This window comes from Camelus ferus, chromosome 3 (assembly GCF_009834535.1).
Source record: "Camelus ferus isolate YT-003-E chromosome 3, BCGSAC_Cfer_1.0, whole genome shotgun sequence".
Classification (NCBI taxonomy): Eukaryota; Metazoa; Chordata; class Mammalia; order Artiodactyla; family Camelidae; genus Camelus; species Camelus ferus.
In genome coordinates this window covers 100,020,247-100,035,261 of record NC_045698.1, presented here as the reverse complement: position 1 = coordinate 100,035,261, position 15,015 = coordinate 100,020,247, and the positions used below count along the sequence as shown (strand labels likewise).

The 15,015-nt window shown below is 47.2% G+C and overlaps 1 protein-coding gene across 6 annotated transcripts in view; it reads right to left on the bottom strand.

Moving 5' to 3' along the window:
- Nucleotides 1-15,015, bottom strand: part of ARHGAP26 (Rho GTPase activating protein 26) — a 414,886-nt gene that overhangs the window by 291,559 nt on the left and 108,312 nt on the right. For all 6 annotated transcript variants that reach the window (XM_032476994.1, XM_032476996.1, XM_032476997.1 and 3 more), the window contains exons 4-5: nt 12,144-12,215; nt 6,656-6,757 (exon numbers count right to left, since the gene is read on the bottom strand). In XM_032476994.1, the coding sequence (XP_032332885.1) occupies nt 6,656-6,757; nt 12,144-12,215 (174 nt within the window). The remainder of the gene's footprint in view (nt 1-6,655; nt 6,758-12,143; nt 12,216-15,015) is intronic.

The window sequence follows — 15,015 nt, the reverse complement described above, 5'->3', positions numbered from 1 at the left end:
AATGAATGAAACAAGCTGTTTAGGGGGCAGGGGACCTCAGAAAAGAACATTTTCACATGAGTCCCAAATACTCCCTTCAGACAAGGATGAACTATTAGTTTACCCCAAGCAAAGTAATTACATTGCTCCCTTGGAACCTCACTTCTCTCTCCGTGCAGATGTGTGGCCTGGAGAGGCCCACCCGGGGGTACAATTAAGCCACTGATCTGGGATCTAGAACCCAGGGGAGAAACCGAGCACGTGTGAAGCGGCATGTGCGATGCTGTGCTAAGCACCACAACCATCACCGTAAGGCTCTCACCCTTTCCACAACGTGGCTAAGCCAACTCAGTCTTTCATAGCAGGTAATTACACTGAAAGCATATTTCAATGACAAAAAGGTGATTTTTAAAAATAAAAAGGGGTATCCTGCTAGTAGGAAACAAAACACCATTTTCTTTAGAAGTGAAGGTATTCAATATCGTTCTACGACATCCCTTACAAAGACAAAGCCCCTCAAAGGAATAATTCAGTGTTCCTCTGTCAAGATTCTTGCGGAAAAAACCTGGGACTGACCTTTACAGCATTATCCCAAATACGGTACCGCTAACCTGGCATCTTAAGGACTTGCCAAATCATTCATTGATTGACCGTCATGAGCAAAAAGAAACTTCCTTCAGGGAGGTCACAGCATAATGAAGAAAAGGGCGCATTAATTAAATAATCACAAAAATGAAAAGAAAATGACAAACTCTGGAAAAGGGCAAGAATCCAAAGAATCTATTCAAGTCTCCTGCTAGCAACTTGCTCCCAGGACAGCTTCCATATCAGCAGGCAGAAGGCAGTCCCCTACGTGACTGCAGAATAAAGCCAGTGTAAAGGGCTAAGCCCGGGGCTGTTTTCTAAGCCTCTGGGCAGGGGAGCTGATACCTGAGCGCAGCAGAGCTTTACTTGGAGGCCACGTTTCAGACAGTGCTGCCCCCTCCCCAGCTGTGGCTGCTGGACCAGCGGCTGACACGCCTTCCACCTGGCTCCGGCCAGCTAAGTTCAGTAAGTCCCTGCAGCCCTAAGCTTCCTCGTCGTGCAGATCCCACACGCCTACTCCAAGGGATGCATCAACTTGCCTGACCTCCCCCCGCCCCTCGTACATCTTCCCTGCGTGGGCTCGCCAAGTGAGACTGCAACGGAAAAAAGGGTCACTCTGAAGAGCTGCAAAGGGCTTCCCGCAGTCAGGCCAGGCTGGAGGAGCCAGGAGGAAACTCCTCCGAGAAGAAGAGCAGAGCCCAGCATGAGTCCGGGAGCCAGCAGAGCAACCACCTGGCTGGGAGTCACAGGTCCGTCACTTTCTAGCCGGTGGGACCTGCTCCGGTCACGCATCCTCTCCGGTCTCCTTCCCACGCCTGGAGCCTGGGGGTGACTTGACCTACCCTTGCTCTGAGTAGAGCCGTTTCGCAGAGAAAATGAGTGACAGGGTGTGAACAACTGGAAGACCAGAAGTGTCCTGTGTGTGTCACTTGTTCTCATCGGGGACATCTAAGCAGGGGGGCTGCCACCCTGCTCTGACCCTAAGCCAGCCCGTCATCTCTAGGTGGTTCCATCCTCTCCTCACTGGCCTCTCTGCTTTCATTCTCTGCCCCACAGTCCAGTCTCCACTCAGCAGCCAGAACACCTTCCCTAACATCTAAATTCGGTGTTCTTACAGCTCCTTAACACCCCCCCCCACCAGCCTCTACCATGGTCTGAAGACCATGGGGAACCAGCCCACCCCCCACCTCTGCTCCTCCCTCCCACGTCTCCCTGTATTCCAACCACTCAGTCTCCCACCCGCCCTCTAACCCTCCAGACTCTTCCTTGCCATGCAGCCTTTGTACTTGGTGTTCCTTCTGTCTGAAAACCTCTTCCTCTAGATAAATATTCGATTTTTTAAAACTTTAATGCACAGTAAGAAATACCTTTTACAATATGACCCCATAAACATATATGTATAATTAAGAGCAACACACTTTCATATTTTTCACTCTGTTCTGACCTACTCTACTCTATTTCATGACCCAGTAACTCAGATCTGATGACACACCTACAATTTAAAGAATATTGTCCTAGCTTTTCACCCAGCTTGCTCCTTCTCTTCCTTCTGGTCTCCATTCAAATGCTACCTCAGTAGAGAAGCCTTCACTGACATTATTTTAGTTAAGTCACCACAGGGAGTCTCTATCTTATCTTCCAATTTATTTCCTTATCACTAAGTGAAACTCTTATTTATTCCTCTCTCTTCTCGTGTATGGCCTACCAGAATATAAAGTTGATGAGAGCAAAGACCTCATCTCACTTTTCTATTCCACATCCTGAACGGGGCCTCGCCCATAGCAAGCATTCAACTGATGCTTGAGGAACAAATGAAATAATCTCTATGTGGCCACCAGTGACCTAGCACTCAGAAAGAAAGCATATTGGAATGCACTGCCAAAGGAAAAGGGAGAAATCCCAAGTAGAATGGTCCATTTCTCCTGCCAATGCCCCTCTTATCTGGGCCGTAGAATTCACCACATCCTTAGCCCCCACTGCGATGGCGTCAGAAGCCAGATTCTAACCCCCTGGGTAGGCACACTGCTGCCCTGTTGCTTGAGAAGCTGTCAATCTACCGGCTCGTCTGAGATTCACCAACCATTCTGCGCTTCTTGGAAAAGAGATAACCTCCTGGACTGTAAATTCTGATCATTCATTTCACTCCCTACAACACTAGAACAGACTTTCACAGAAGCGTCCAATGAATAATTTGTCCAACGAATGATTACTGTCTTAGAAGCAAGTTTCTGAGCCACTGAAGACAATACTGACTTTTAAAAAGTCATCCACTAGATGGCAGTGTCACACTCCACATCACTGCCCTGTAATTTTCACTCAATTTCAGAGATCCAGGGATGGGCTAGAATTCACAAGTATTCAGTTCAAGCCCACAATCAGGGAACATTTCTGGATCATCAAAGGAATGAGATTTCATTAAGTGTGTAGTAGGTATTTAATAGTACTGTTAACAGTTGATTTTGTAATAAATGTGAGGAAAATCATCATTAAATATCTGGAGGACCTAGAGCTATCACTTGACCTCTGCAAGGAACTCAGTTCCTTCAAAGGTCATTCTAAGAGGTTTAACTGGAAGATTACCAAGGTCCCTCCCACTCTCTAATTCTATCTGCCTGACAGTCGCACTGAATAACAATGGCTGGTGGGCAGCCCAGCAACACCCTTCCCCCAGAGATGGAGAGAGAAGAGCATTCTGGGGTAAGGGGAAGGGCTCCAGCACCAGGAGCCAGGGTTCAAATCCTTGCTGACCAGCTATGGGCAGGCTATCCATCACCTCTGAGCCTCAGTCTCCTCATATGTAAAAGAGTGAATACATCATAGGGTAGCCGTGGGATTTGAGTAGACTCCATATAAAGCGCTTAGCATAATACCTGGTCCATCAATACGCGTTCAGTAAATATTTGCAGCCATTATTGTTGCTGTTGTTAGTAAAAATACTATCATTATTGTTGTTATTACTATGAGATTTTCATTCATTTTAATTCAGCTCAGGTATGAAAAGCAACGCTTGAGAACAGACCAGGAGACCTACAGCCACTCCTTTCCTCCAAAGAACTTAGAAAGTGTGTAATGGGTAAAAGACAGGGACTGCAAGCAAAAAGCACAACGAAAAAATGTCCACAAAAATATATACTGGCAAAGTCAGCGCAACAGACAGAATGTGTGCCCCTCTGACCACCACATTCACACGCTGAACCCTTACCCCAGTGTGACGGCATTTGGGGTGGGGCCTTTAGGCGGTGATTAGGTCAGGAGGGTAGAGTCCCTATAAAAAGAGACCAAGGGGCTCCCTCACACCTTCTGTCATGTGAGGACACAGCTGGAAGACAGCCATCTACGAACCAGGAGCCTCACCAGACACCCAATCTGCCAGCACCTTGATCCTGGACTCCACCACATCCAGAACAGTGAGAAACAAATTTTTGTTATTTATAAGCTCCCTGGTCTACGGTATTCTGTTACAGCAGCATGAACAGGCAGCCAGGAAGAATGCCACCCACCCTGGGAACAGGACAGGGAGGAACAGGCCAGTTACAAGGATAATACTTTCTACTTGAGTAGCAGCTGTAATTTGCCTTCCATACATGAAGCAGGCAGGACAGGCATTTTATGAGTATTTCAAAAACAAAGGAACTGGAGCTCAGAGAGACTAAGGACTTGTTCCAGGTCACACAGTCAACCACATAGCAGAGCAAGCCTTGAAAAGAAGTTATCTCTTGGCCCGTCCAGTGTTCTGGTCCCTATACTGCCATCTCAGGGGGAGATGATAGTGGCATGGCCCTAACAGAAAATGCTGGACTCATCCCAGACCACCTGGGCAGTATTGTATCCAGGCATGGAGAGAGCAGACCGTGAGGAGAAGCGCCCTCCCTCCAGAGATACCAGGCCTGTAGGAGAGCTGTACTAAGGGCCTCCCAACACCGGGGGGCACTAGAACAATCACACACTGGCTCAGCCGTGAATAACTGCACTATGGTGCGTGGTCATCTAACTGCTTAGAAACTGCAGGTGGGCCAGATCTGGTCATCGTGAGCTGCAGCCAAAACGACCTTCCTTATAGTTTCCAAACCCCAAATGCCAAATGATGCTAGAAAAATGACAACTGATAAGTGAGGGCATCGGGACAGATTCTAAATGGAGTTACGTATTTATCATGGACAATCCACATATCCCTGGGTATCTCCTGATGCCCACATCCCCTTGTAGAGCTGGGAAGAGGCTTTTACGAATCATCCAATGAAAATAAGCATCTCCTTAACCTTCTCAGTCACATTTGGCAAGATTTACCTGAGCAGCTGTGCTACTTCCAGAATCCCCTCCTCCTGAACTGGTGCCTTTCTCCCTCCTCAGACACAAGATCTTCAAGGAAAGGTCAGTGGTTTCTGCTTCCTACAGCTCACACCAAAGACTCAATTGCTATTGGTTGGTTGGCCAAGAACTGATCTGCAAAGCCCAGTACAAACACTTGCTGTGGCTACAGGTGTTGCTAAGCCCACATCCATCACTCAAACAACTGGTTCAAACACTCATTTCAAAGCAAAGAGTTCTAAGAACAACACCTTCCTAACTGAGGGTGTGTAACAAAGCCCGGTGGGGAGGGGACTGGACTCCACCATCTCCTGAGTATCTTCATCTTTCAACCTTGGACCCTACCATCTTCATATGAACTTTCACCTCATAGAGGTACTGGCATGGAATCTGCTCAAAAAGAAAAGAAAGTAAAGAATGAGGGCTAACTTGGAAGCCATGGCCTCTCTTTAGCACAAACCTGAGACAGTTCAAGCAAACCTTTAAAGAGTAAATAAGATGGTATTTGTATAGTCGAATTTGGAGTTCCACTAGAAAACTGCCATGTCTCCCCCAAACATAAACCCCCTTGCCACGCAAACCTCCATGATCTAAGTTCAAATGAGCACAGCCCCACGGCTGTAAAGCTGCCTTTTCTTTCCAAGTGAAGTGCTCTTAAAAAGACCCCACGCAAGTCCAAAAAAGACCTGGGGCAGACACAGAAAATTTACTTTTTTGAAACAAGGTTACCAAAGCACAAAATATATGAGTGACAATTAAAAAAAAAAAAAAAACTAACATCAAGTACTGGGTGGAATAATTGGTTTTTTCTTTTCACATTAAGGAAGGATGACCAAACTGTTTCAGACACTAACACTTCAAATCACTGATATAAGGAGGAAGTCGAAAGGCAAGGTAAGAGAGTTCAGAATCAAGGTCAAGGGTGAAAGACACAGGAAAACTGATCTCAGTTTGAAAGGAAGAAACACAACCTAGTGATGAGGGCTGCCCAACAAGGAGGTGGGGGATCTTGACCAGCTGGATGTCCCTCGCCACTGACAGGCTGCACAGCCACACAGGGTGTGCTACGGTGGGAAGGTACAAAGGCAATACGGGCAGCAAGCACAGGATGAGGGATCAGAATGAAGCTCCTGGTCTCCAGGCCTCTTCCTATCATAGGATTTCCTGGCAAAGAGTAACCAGCACATATCCACAGCATCATGTGAAAATTAAACACTTACATTCGTAGTAGCACTATTTACAATAGCCAAGACACAGAGGCAACCTAAGTGTCCACTGACAGATGACTGGATAAAGAAGATGTTGTGTATATATACAATGGAATACTACTCAGCCATAAAAAAGAATAAAATAATGCCATTCGCAACAACATGAATGAGATTATTATACTAAGTGAAGTAAATCAGACTGAGAAAGACAAATATCACAGGATATCACTTATATATGGAATCTAAAAAATAATAAAAATGAACTTATTTACAAAACAGAAACAGACTCACAGACATAGAAAACAAAAATGGGAAAGGGTGGGGGAGGGGTAAATTAGGAATTTGGATTTGCAGATACAAACTACTATATACAAAATAGATAAAAACAACACCCTACTGTATAACACAGGGAACTATATTCAATATCTTGTAATAATCTATAATGAACAGAATATATATATAAATGTATAACTGAATCACTATGCTGTACCTTAGAAACTAACATTGTACGTAAATACTTCAATAAATTTTTTTTAATTAAATACTTTATTCAGGATACTAGTAAAGTTTCTTACCTCCTGAAGCTGAGATTCTTTCTTTTTGGAAGACAAATTCAAGTGCTTTTCTAGGATGCCACAATACTTCTCTGTCTCCTTGTCATACTTCTTTTTGGCTTCCTGGCAAAAAGAGGAGCAGAAAAGGGAAAAAGAATAAAATGTTGCAAGAACAACAGCAACCTTGGTCAAGCTCTTCCAGTTCACCCTTGTAGCTTCATCAACCCCTCAGACCCAGGAGAGCAGTGGACCAGCCAGTCCTACGCTTCAAATAACGCCCATGAAATCAAGCAACCACCATTCAACAGCCCAATGGTGTCCTGGTGTGTATCACAGAGCTGCCCCTACAATGCCAGAAACGAGGGAAATACCAGTATTTCACAGTGGCAAAGCCAGGACTCCACCTACTAAAAACTTCCACTGTGAAACCAAAATGTCTAATTTCTAACTCACAAGAATGCTCAAAGTCCAAGGAAGAAGGGAAGTTACCTGTGACGCTAATCCCCAAACAGGAAGACCTACTTACAGCTCAAATAGGACAAATCTAGACGAAGGGTAGATCCAGCTGCAACCATGTTCAAAAAGCACTTCTTAATCTGTAGAGCGAAATATCCTTGACACAAGAATATCACATATGGGTCTTTAAGCTGAGGAATATTGGAATATTCCAAAACAAAGAGGATATTATCTTTCCAAATACGTTCACTGAGGCATCATTTATAATAGGGGGGTTAAAAAAAAAAAAAAAAGGAAGGAAGCAGCAGGAACACTGATGCCCAAGAATAAGTTTTGAGATAACTAAGTACAGGACACCCAATAAATATAACCAGCACAAGACTAGGTGGTCATATGGAAAGATACGATATGATGAAAAGTAGTACTAGCATGATACAAACTTGGTGCATCCTACCAAGACTGTGGCTACCTATGGACAACGATTAGATGGGAAGACAGTTGAATGAGAATACCTGAGTTAAAGAAATGGAATAATGGGGGATTTGTTCCCTCCTTTTGGGAAATGCTTTATTATCCTAAATTACTGCTTTCAAAGTGAAAAATAATCTATCATATTACACTTCATACTCCCTGCTCCCCGACCAAGCCACTGAGCTTCTATTTCTAGCCCCTATCTTACAGAGAAGGAAACTTAGACGCAGGAGGAGGAGGAGAGTGGCAGGGTTGGAGTTTGAGCCCAGGACAAGCTGCCTGCAAGCCCACATTCTCAGGCACCCTGGACACACTGTCACAGGCCATCTCTCTTCCCTCCACAGTCCCGTGGAGATGGCGGGCAAGGGGGCTGGAGGAAGGTCCGCCCTGGGCTGATACACAGGACCAGATTAATAACTGGGTGCAGCATTCTCACTCTCACTCATGTGGAGCCCAAAGGAGAGACTTTCCTGCAACTCCACAGCCTACAAGAGAACAACCACGGCCAGATCAGGAAGCTCAGAGGCATCTCTTCATCTAACGAAGAGCTAAGCAGCAACCACTCTCTTAGGATCCTTTAGGCACTGGGAGGGGAAGGCAAAAGTGGTCCCCACCCTCGTGGCAGGGATGCTTCAGCAGAAGGAGAAACACACTGAACGAGTAAGCAGCCAGCCGGCCCCAGCCCGCTGCAGGAGCTGGAAGGGAACGAACAGGGCGCAGTCACAGAGGCTCTGCAGACGGGCCCCAGGGAGGCCTCCGTGTGGAGGGGAGGAGTTGGGGTAAGAGTGGAGCCTCCCAGAGCAGGAGGCAGAGGGCAGGTGCTCTGGGCAGACTACACCGAGCCCAAGTGTGGAGGAATCACCGAGAAGCCGTCACCTGAAGCTCCCGTGATGTCAGAACACTGTTCATCTGGCCATCAGCCGGATTCCAAGCCTCACAGAGTGGGCAGAGTCGTCAGACATCCATTTCAGCTGACATGTAACCATCTCTACAAATCTCAGTTTTGCTTGAAGGGCTTACATACATGAACAATTAAACACGCAGAAGCAAGTGAAGATGAAGCCGGAGGAGACGTGACTTCTTCAGAGGAGGAGAGATACAGGCAAGACACCTGACTCAAGCAAGCTCTCTTCCTTCACAGAAATCAGTGGCTTGGAGCTGGGGTTCCGACTCTAATTAACGCCCGCACAGCCTCTCCACCACCCTTGTCAGCAACCCCCCAAAACAGAACCCTGTGCCAGCACAGTGCAGCTGGCCAGAGGTGACAACAGGCCAGGCAACATGAGTATGAGTCACTGGCATTCTGTGACTTTCCACGTTCTGTGTTCAAGAGGACAGCTGGAGCTCAGAAGAATGGCAAGCCGCTTCCGTCCTGAGAAAACAGCAACCAGACCTCTGGGGGAAGAACTCTGCTGGGATTCAGACAATGTTCTTAAGACAGGAAGTACTACTCTCTCACTTAGGTACCGAGATGGTGTTCGCCTTCCAGGGCATCCACTGTGGGTGATGCAGTGAATCAAGAACAGAGTCTGGATCCTGGAAATTACTCCGGACTCTACACAAGCCATTGCCCATCCCCAGGACTCTGGTTCCCTCATCTGAGGATGACCAGACGAGATCACAGCTCAAGCTTCCCCTTTCAGCTCAGAGACTGCCTAACAAAATAAGGAGAACAACACCCAGCCCCTCGCCAGACTGTCAGGACTAAATGAGAAACACCCCAGCCGTGCTGGGCAGGGCGCCTGCCACAGGGAGAGTGCTCAGTGAAATTCCCTGACGATGATGGCGGCGGCAGCCACGGTGGGGATGGCGGCGATGAGGTCCATCACCTAAACCCACCTCCTTCTCGTTAAGAACACCACTGGCTTTCCATGCCCCAAGTCCCATGAAGGTGGCCCTTCAGAGCACCCGGCACCATTTGATATTACGGGCTTGTCTGGTGCCTTTCCCCACCACCGCACACCGCCAGCACAGCAGCCACACCTGCATTTACTCGCCACTGCACACGGCACACAGCGCGCAGCAGGCGCGCAGCAGGCACGCAGCAGGCGCACAACAGGTGCTCACCTGCTTTTCAATGAATGAGCTGTGTGTATCGGAGAGAATGGCTAACATCAAATGACTTTACGACAGACCACGTTCTAAGCACTTTAGATGAGCTCACTCATTTCTTCCTCATAACTGTAGGGTAAGCGCTACCATTAACCCCATTTCTTAGCTCAGGAAACAGGCACAGAGAGCATCAGTAACCTCCCCGAGTTAACAGACAAGCGGCCCGAGTGGGATCTGGACTCAAGCAGCCTAGCCCTACGGCCCGCTCTTAACCACCGTCTGCCGTGTCTGTTCCTCTTTCACTGCAGATCCCAGCTTCAGCTGCGGGAAAAATAAACTCCCCCAAACTCAGAAGTTTAAACACAGGGCCACGGCTACGCCAAGCTCCAGGGTCCACCCTACCCCAGAGCAGCCACATTAGCACAAGAATGCTCCTCGCCCCCAGAACTCTTAACTTCTGCTTCCTGCGAGTAGCAACAGGTTGTTATAGCAACCGAAGCAGCACCAGCGCAGAGGGGAGGAGGAAGGGTAATTTTAGCAGCACAGGGGCAAAGTTCAGAGACTGCCACTTGGCCACCACAGAGCTCTTGCTGGCTCCTAGGTGTTGTAGAGTCCGCTCCCTAGGTCGCCTAGTGAAGAGGCTGCTGTTTGTTTTCTCTTAAATGTACGTAAGGCTGTGATATCACAGTACGGGTGTCAGGGGATGGGGTGGGGAGGAACAGGTGTACTGAAAACAAGAAAAAATGAGAAATCATCCCCAACGTCATCACACCGTTCATTCTTCAATGGGAATGAGAGGACAGAAGGGAAACCTGTCCTGCTGAGTGATGATTTTATTCGAACTTCTTTATTCTTGTATTTCTCACCATCTCTAGCCCCCAGAAAAGTACCCACTCCTGTCATTACAATCACTGGTATTAACCCAAAAGGAGCCAAATCAGACTTCAGCTCCTCCTCCGTGGTAACCGTGGTTACCCTCAAATCAGCGCCCAGGGAAGAGGCCGGAGTGAGAGGCATCTGTGCTCAGAGGCAGCTGACTCCTGGAAAGATGACTCAATCACTGGGCCTGCTAGGCCGCTGCCTCTTCAGATCCTCCAGCCACCGGCGTGTGTGCGCGCGCAGGAGTGGGAGGCACTGGCCCCAAGGCCACTAAGGAGAAGATGTTCTTTCGGTCTGCGCCGGCGGCGAGAACTCAGGGAGGGGCACTCAGGGCATTTTCTCATCTATCACTGGATTTGTTCAAAGTCTTGGACAAAATCTTAACGGAATAAGACTTCCTTTGAATTATATATTCCTTAAGCTTTGATACAAGACCAAAGAGCTCCAATTTACTCATAAATGGAAACTGTAAAATTGGTAGTTAAGTGCTATAAAACTGGAAGAAGAACCCTTGCCGGGGTCCCTCCGTCCCTCTGAAAACCTCTGACTGAACTGAAGAAGATCTCCTTCACACCTTCATCGTATTCGTTTTCAGAAAGCAGATGAACTTGGTTGGGGGTTGGGGGGAGACCCCACTTTGCTACATTTCAGCCAGTTTTTCCCACCTACAGGCAGGCACCCCTCAAGGCCATTTCACCACTGAGTAAAACCCTTACCTTCTCAACAAGTAAAAGGGGGACGTTGCCCAAAACGCCCTGCAGGTGGAGCAAGGGGCCCGCGGCCGAATGACTCACGGTTCCGGGGGTGGGGAGAGTGGGGAGACAGGAAGAAAATCTTGAAAGTCCTTTTGCCTTCATTGATTCCAATGAAAACATCTTCCCTGTAGGTGGCCTCTAACACGCTACTGAAGGTCACCCTGGCTAGAGTTTCCTAGTGATTTATCACAGGGCAGGGGACCCCAGAGAATCCATCTTTGAAAAATGAATAAAATTCTCTTCCTGGTTTTTCTGTAACCGGTTAGAATCAGCCACGTTTCAGCTACAGCCCCTCCAGGTCAGTGGTAACAAATGCTGGCCTCTGGGTTGAGGCAGTACCGCTTTTTGACCTGCACAACATGTAATATGTATTTTTAAATTATTTGCCAGCATATTTTTTTTTTAAATCAGGAGATTTCCTATAAAACTCCGACTTTTCAGTTTCTCTTGAAAAAATTTAAAAATCTAACCACAGAGGGCTCATTTTCACACTCAGCAAAAGTGGGCTAAGAGGAGGGTCCCCATGCCCGCAGGACCCAATTTGCAACCCCTGTCCTAGGCTCTGAGTCCTAGACCTCCACAATCAAAATAGTTTCACATTGCCCAAGCACACGGGTATCTACTCCCACAAAGGAGGTGTGCTTTCTACCCTTGGATGATTTATGAACTAGCACAACACGATCAGATGTCAAAACACTAGAATGACTGCTCTGGGGTTGACCCTCAGCCTTACTTCAGACCCTTGTGAAGAACAGATGGGCTGGGCTCTAAGCTTATCTACCCAAGATTCTCTGAAGATGATGGGCTTGGATATTCTGAAGGTTTTCTGAAGAAGACGGTATGTTTTCCAAACCTCCTGCCCTAAAATCCAAAAACAAGGCTTGCGAAATTCTCACCTTGGCAGCGCCAATCTGCTCCTTTCGAAACTTCTCCAAGGGAGTGATGAGCACTTCGCTGGCATTCTCAATCTGGAGAGGAAATGCGGGGCGGGGTTGGGGGGGGGGGGACGACACAAAAGCAGGATCAATAGAGAGTCAGGGCAGCCCTGGCCACAGAAGGCCTCCCCGCACCCCAGTATAAGATCAGAGTCAGCAGCATGGTGCACGTGTCAACTGTTCACAGCCCTTGAGCCAGCAGCGCACCAAATCAAAATCGAGTCATCGGTTCAAATGATACTCTTCCTGTGCGTGATTAAGATAGCATTCTTTAAAAATAAAAACGAGGCCCTCTAAAAATGTAAGCAACCACACGGAAGGCAGAGTGGAACTAGTGACAGAGTAGGGGCTAAATTTCGAGTTTCAGGTGACATCCTGTAAATGCTCATTCACCCAAGTTATATTTAAGTAGACAAATTTAAAGTAGCTCAACACTGAGTCTAAATTAAACAAACCCCACTCTCCCACCCCCACCAAAAAAAAAAACAAAAAAAAACCTCACCTTTGGTGATGTGAAAGCCACCAAGGCCTGGTTCTGTGTAGCCTGGCCAGCTCTCGTCTGGGCTCAGGATATCGTGCCTCCTGCCACTGGCTGCCTTTCAACTTCATCTCACAGCACTCAGCCCCTCAGGTCCTGCCCCCAACTACCCCGTCATCTGAAGGCACCTCAAACAGACCAGATCTGGCCCACTGCCAAGCCTCTGCATTTAGCTGTTCCCTCAGATGCTGTTCCCAAATCCTCGTATGGACAACTTATTATTTACGGTAACCGAGGTCTCAGCTTAAAGGTCACCATTTTGGTGGGGGGGGGGGGGCTTCTCTGACCACCAATGGACTCCAGACAAACTTTCCACCACCCCACCAAGTGTTTTCTTCAGAAGATGTAAGCCAGCTGAAGTTTTCTGGTTCACCATTACAACATGCGTGCATACACACACACACACACACACACACACACACACACACAGCACACACCCTACTCACTTGAAAATGCTCACTTGTCTACCACTATCCCCAAAATACAGAAGAGAGCTGAAACAAAGAAGCACTCAAACATTTTTCAACAACCAAATGAATGAAAGAATGATTTCTTGATTGGCTGCCAACTGTGTAACCATGGGCAAAACATTTAACCTCTCTGGGCCCTAATTTCCTCATCTGCAAAATGAGTGGGCTGGATTGTTCCAGCTCTAAGACTCTATGGTCTTTCCTAAGGCAGCACAATATTTTACAATCTTTCCTTTTAAGTCATTCATTGCTCACTTGTCGCTCAACTAATTATTTCAGGAATCTCGTCGCAACAAAGCATTATTTTTCCAAGTCACATGTCTATCCATCGCAATGAAACCAGCAGAGTAAATGCCAGAAGCCAGAGATGGACACAGCAAAGAACTAACTGGACATATGAGGGGTAGAGGGTGGCAGGTGGGTTTCCAAATTTGTTGCCTTTCACCTTTTTCATAATTTTGAGAGCCCTTATTCTAGAAAAGAGCATTTTAACACTCAAGTGTTGCAAAGTCGTTCAACTTGTTTGATTTTTATTGTTATTTGATGTTGCTTAACTGGTTCACTTACTTCCTTCTTTTCTACAAATCAAGTGTGAGTCTGAAACTCACAGTAGTGTGCTGAGCCTCTAAGCCAGGGGCTCTCAACATCAGCTGAAGGTTAGGCTCACCTGGGAAGCTTTTAGAAATCCCAGCATCCAGGCTACACTCCAGACCAATGAATCAGAACCTCTATACTTACATCCCAGGCATCGGTATTTTATAAACTCCCCAGGTCGTTACAATGGGCATCCAAGGGTGAGAATCCAGCCCTAGCCAGATGCTAAATACACAAAAGCGCTAACTGCCCACCTGGGAATCCGGACACCCAAGCCCTTGCTCCAGTCCTGCAACTGCATGCTATCAGCCTTCATGAGACTTCACTTCGCCTGTCAAACGAGAGGCTGCAGACGGAGAGGAATGAAGTCCATCTGGAACTAAGTTTCTTGGACTTTGTAACTTCCACTTAGTTCCAAGCACTGTGCTGATACTGCGCGCACAGCAGCCCGTTCCCTGCCCTTCAAGAACTCATACTTCCCATGGGACACAGATACATGAAGTGATTATCAGGACACAGTGTGATCAATGCAGAATCAATTCAAGCCTTTTAAGTCATTCATATAAGTCTTGAATTGACTTAAGAGGCTTGAATTGGACGTTCAGAAAATACAAAGAATGGTCAAATATCTCAGGGAGTCAGGGAAGGCTTCCCAAAGAAGGTGCAACTGTTCAGGGCTGAGCTGAATTGACGATGAAGCTGTCACAGGGTGAGGAGGTAGGGAAGGGGCTTGCGAAGGCCAGATACTCAGATGCAGAGAGTAGAAATCCGATTCACTGACGTTAATAATAAAATCGCAGAGGCAAGCTGAAAAGTACAATCCAGTCATTGTTCCCTCACCCAGACCATAGCAATCTTCATGGTATTCTTGGTGATTTGCTCACCACACCCCACCACCCTCAAATAATAACTCCGCCAAGAATCAGACTCGAAAGAATCATTTCCCTTTCTTAGGCACCAGCACGTGCACAAACACACAAGCCTTCCTCTGCCTCTGCCCACCACCAGCCCTGCTGCTGCCGCCACAGCCACCCTCCTGATTCTGATTCAAGCACCCAGCAGTGAGCAACCAAGGCACACGGTGTCTCCCTCTGCGAGGAGGAAGGGGAGAGGCTTCTGCTCCGGTTGGACTTTTAAAGAAACGCCCACATTCTTTGCATATCACACACATTTGGGTTTGAATTCAGGCTGTGCCACTTATTAACCGTGTGATCCTGGGTATGTTACTCAA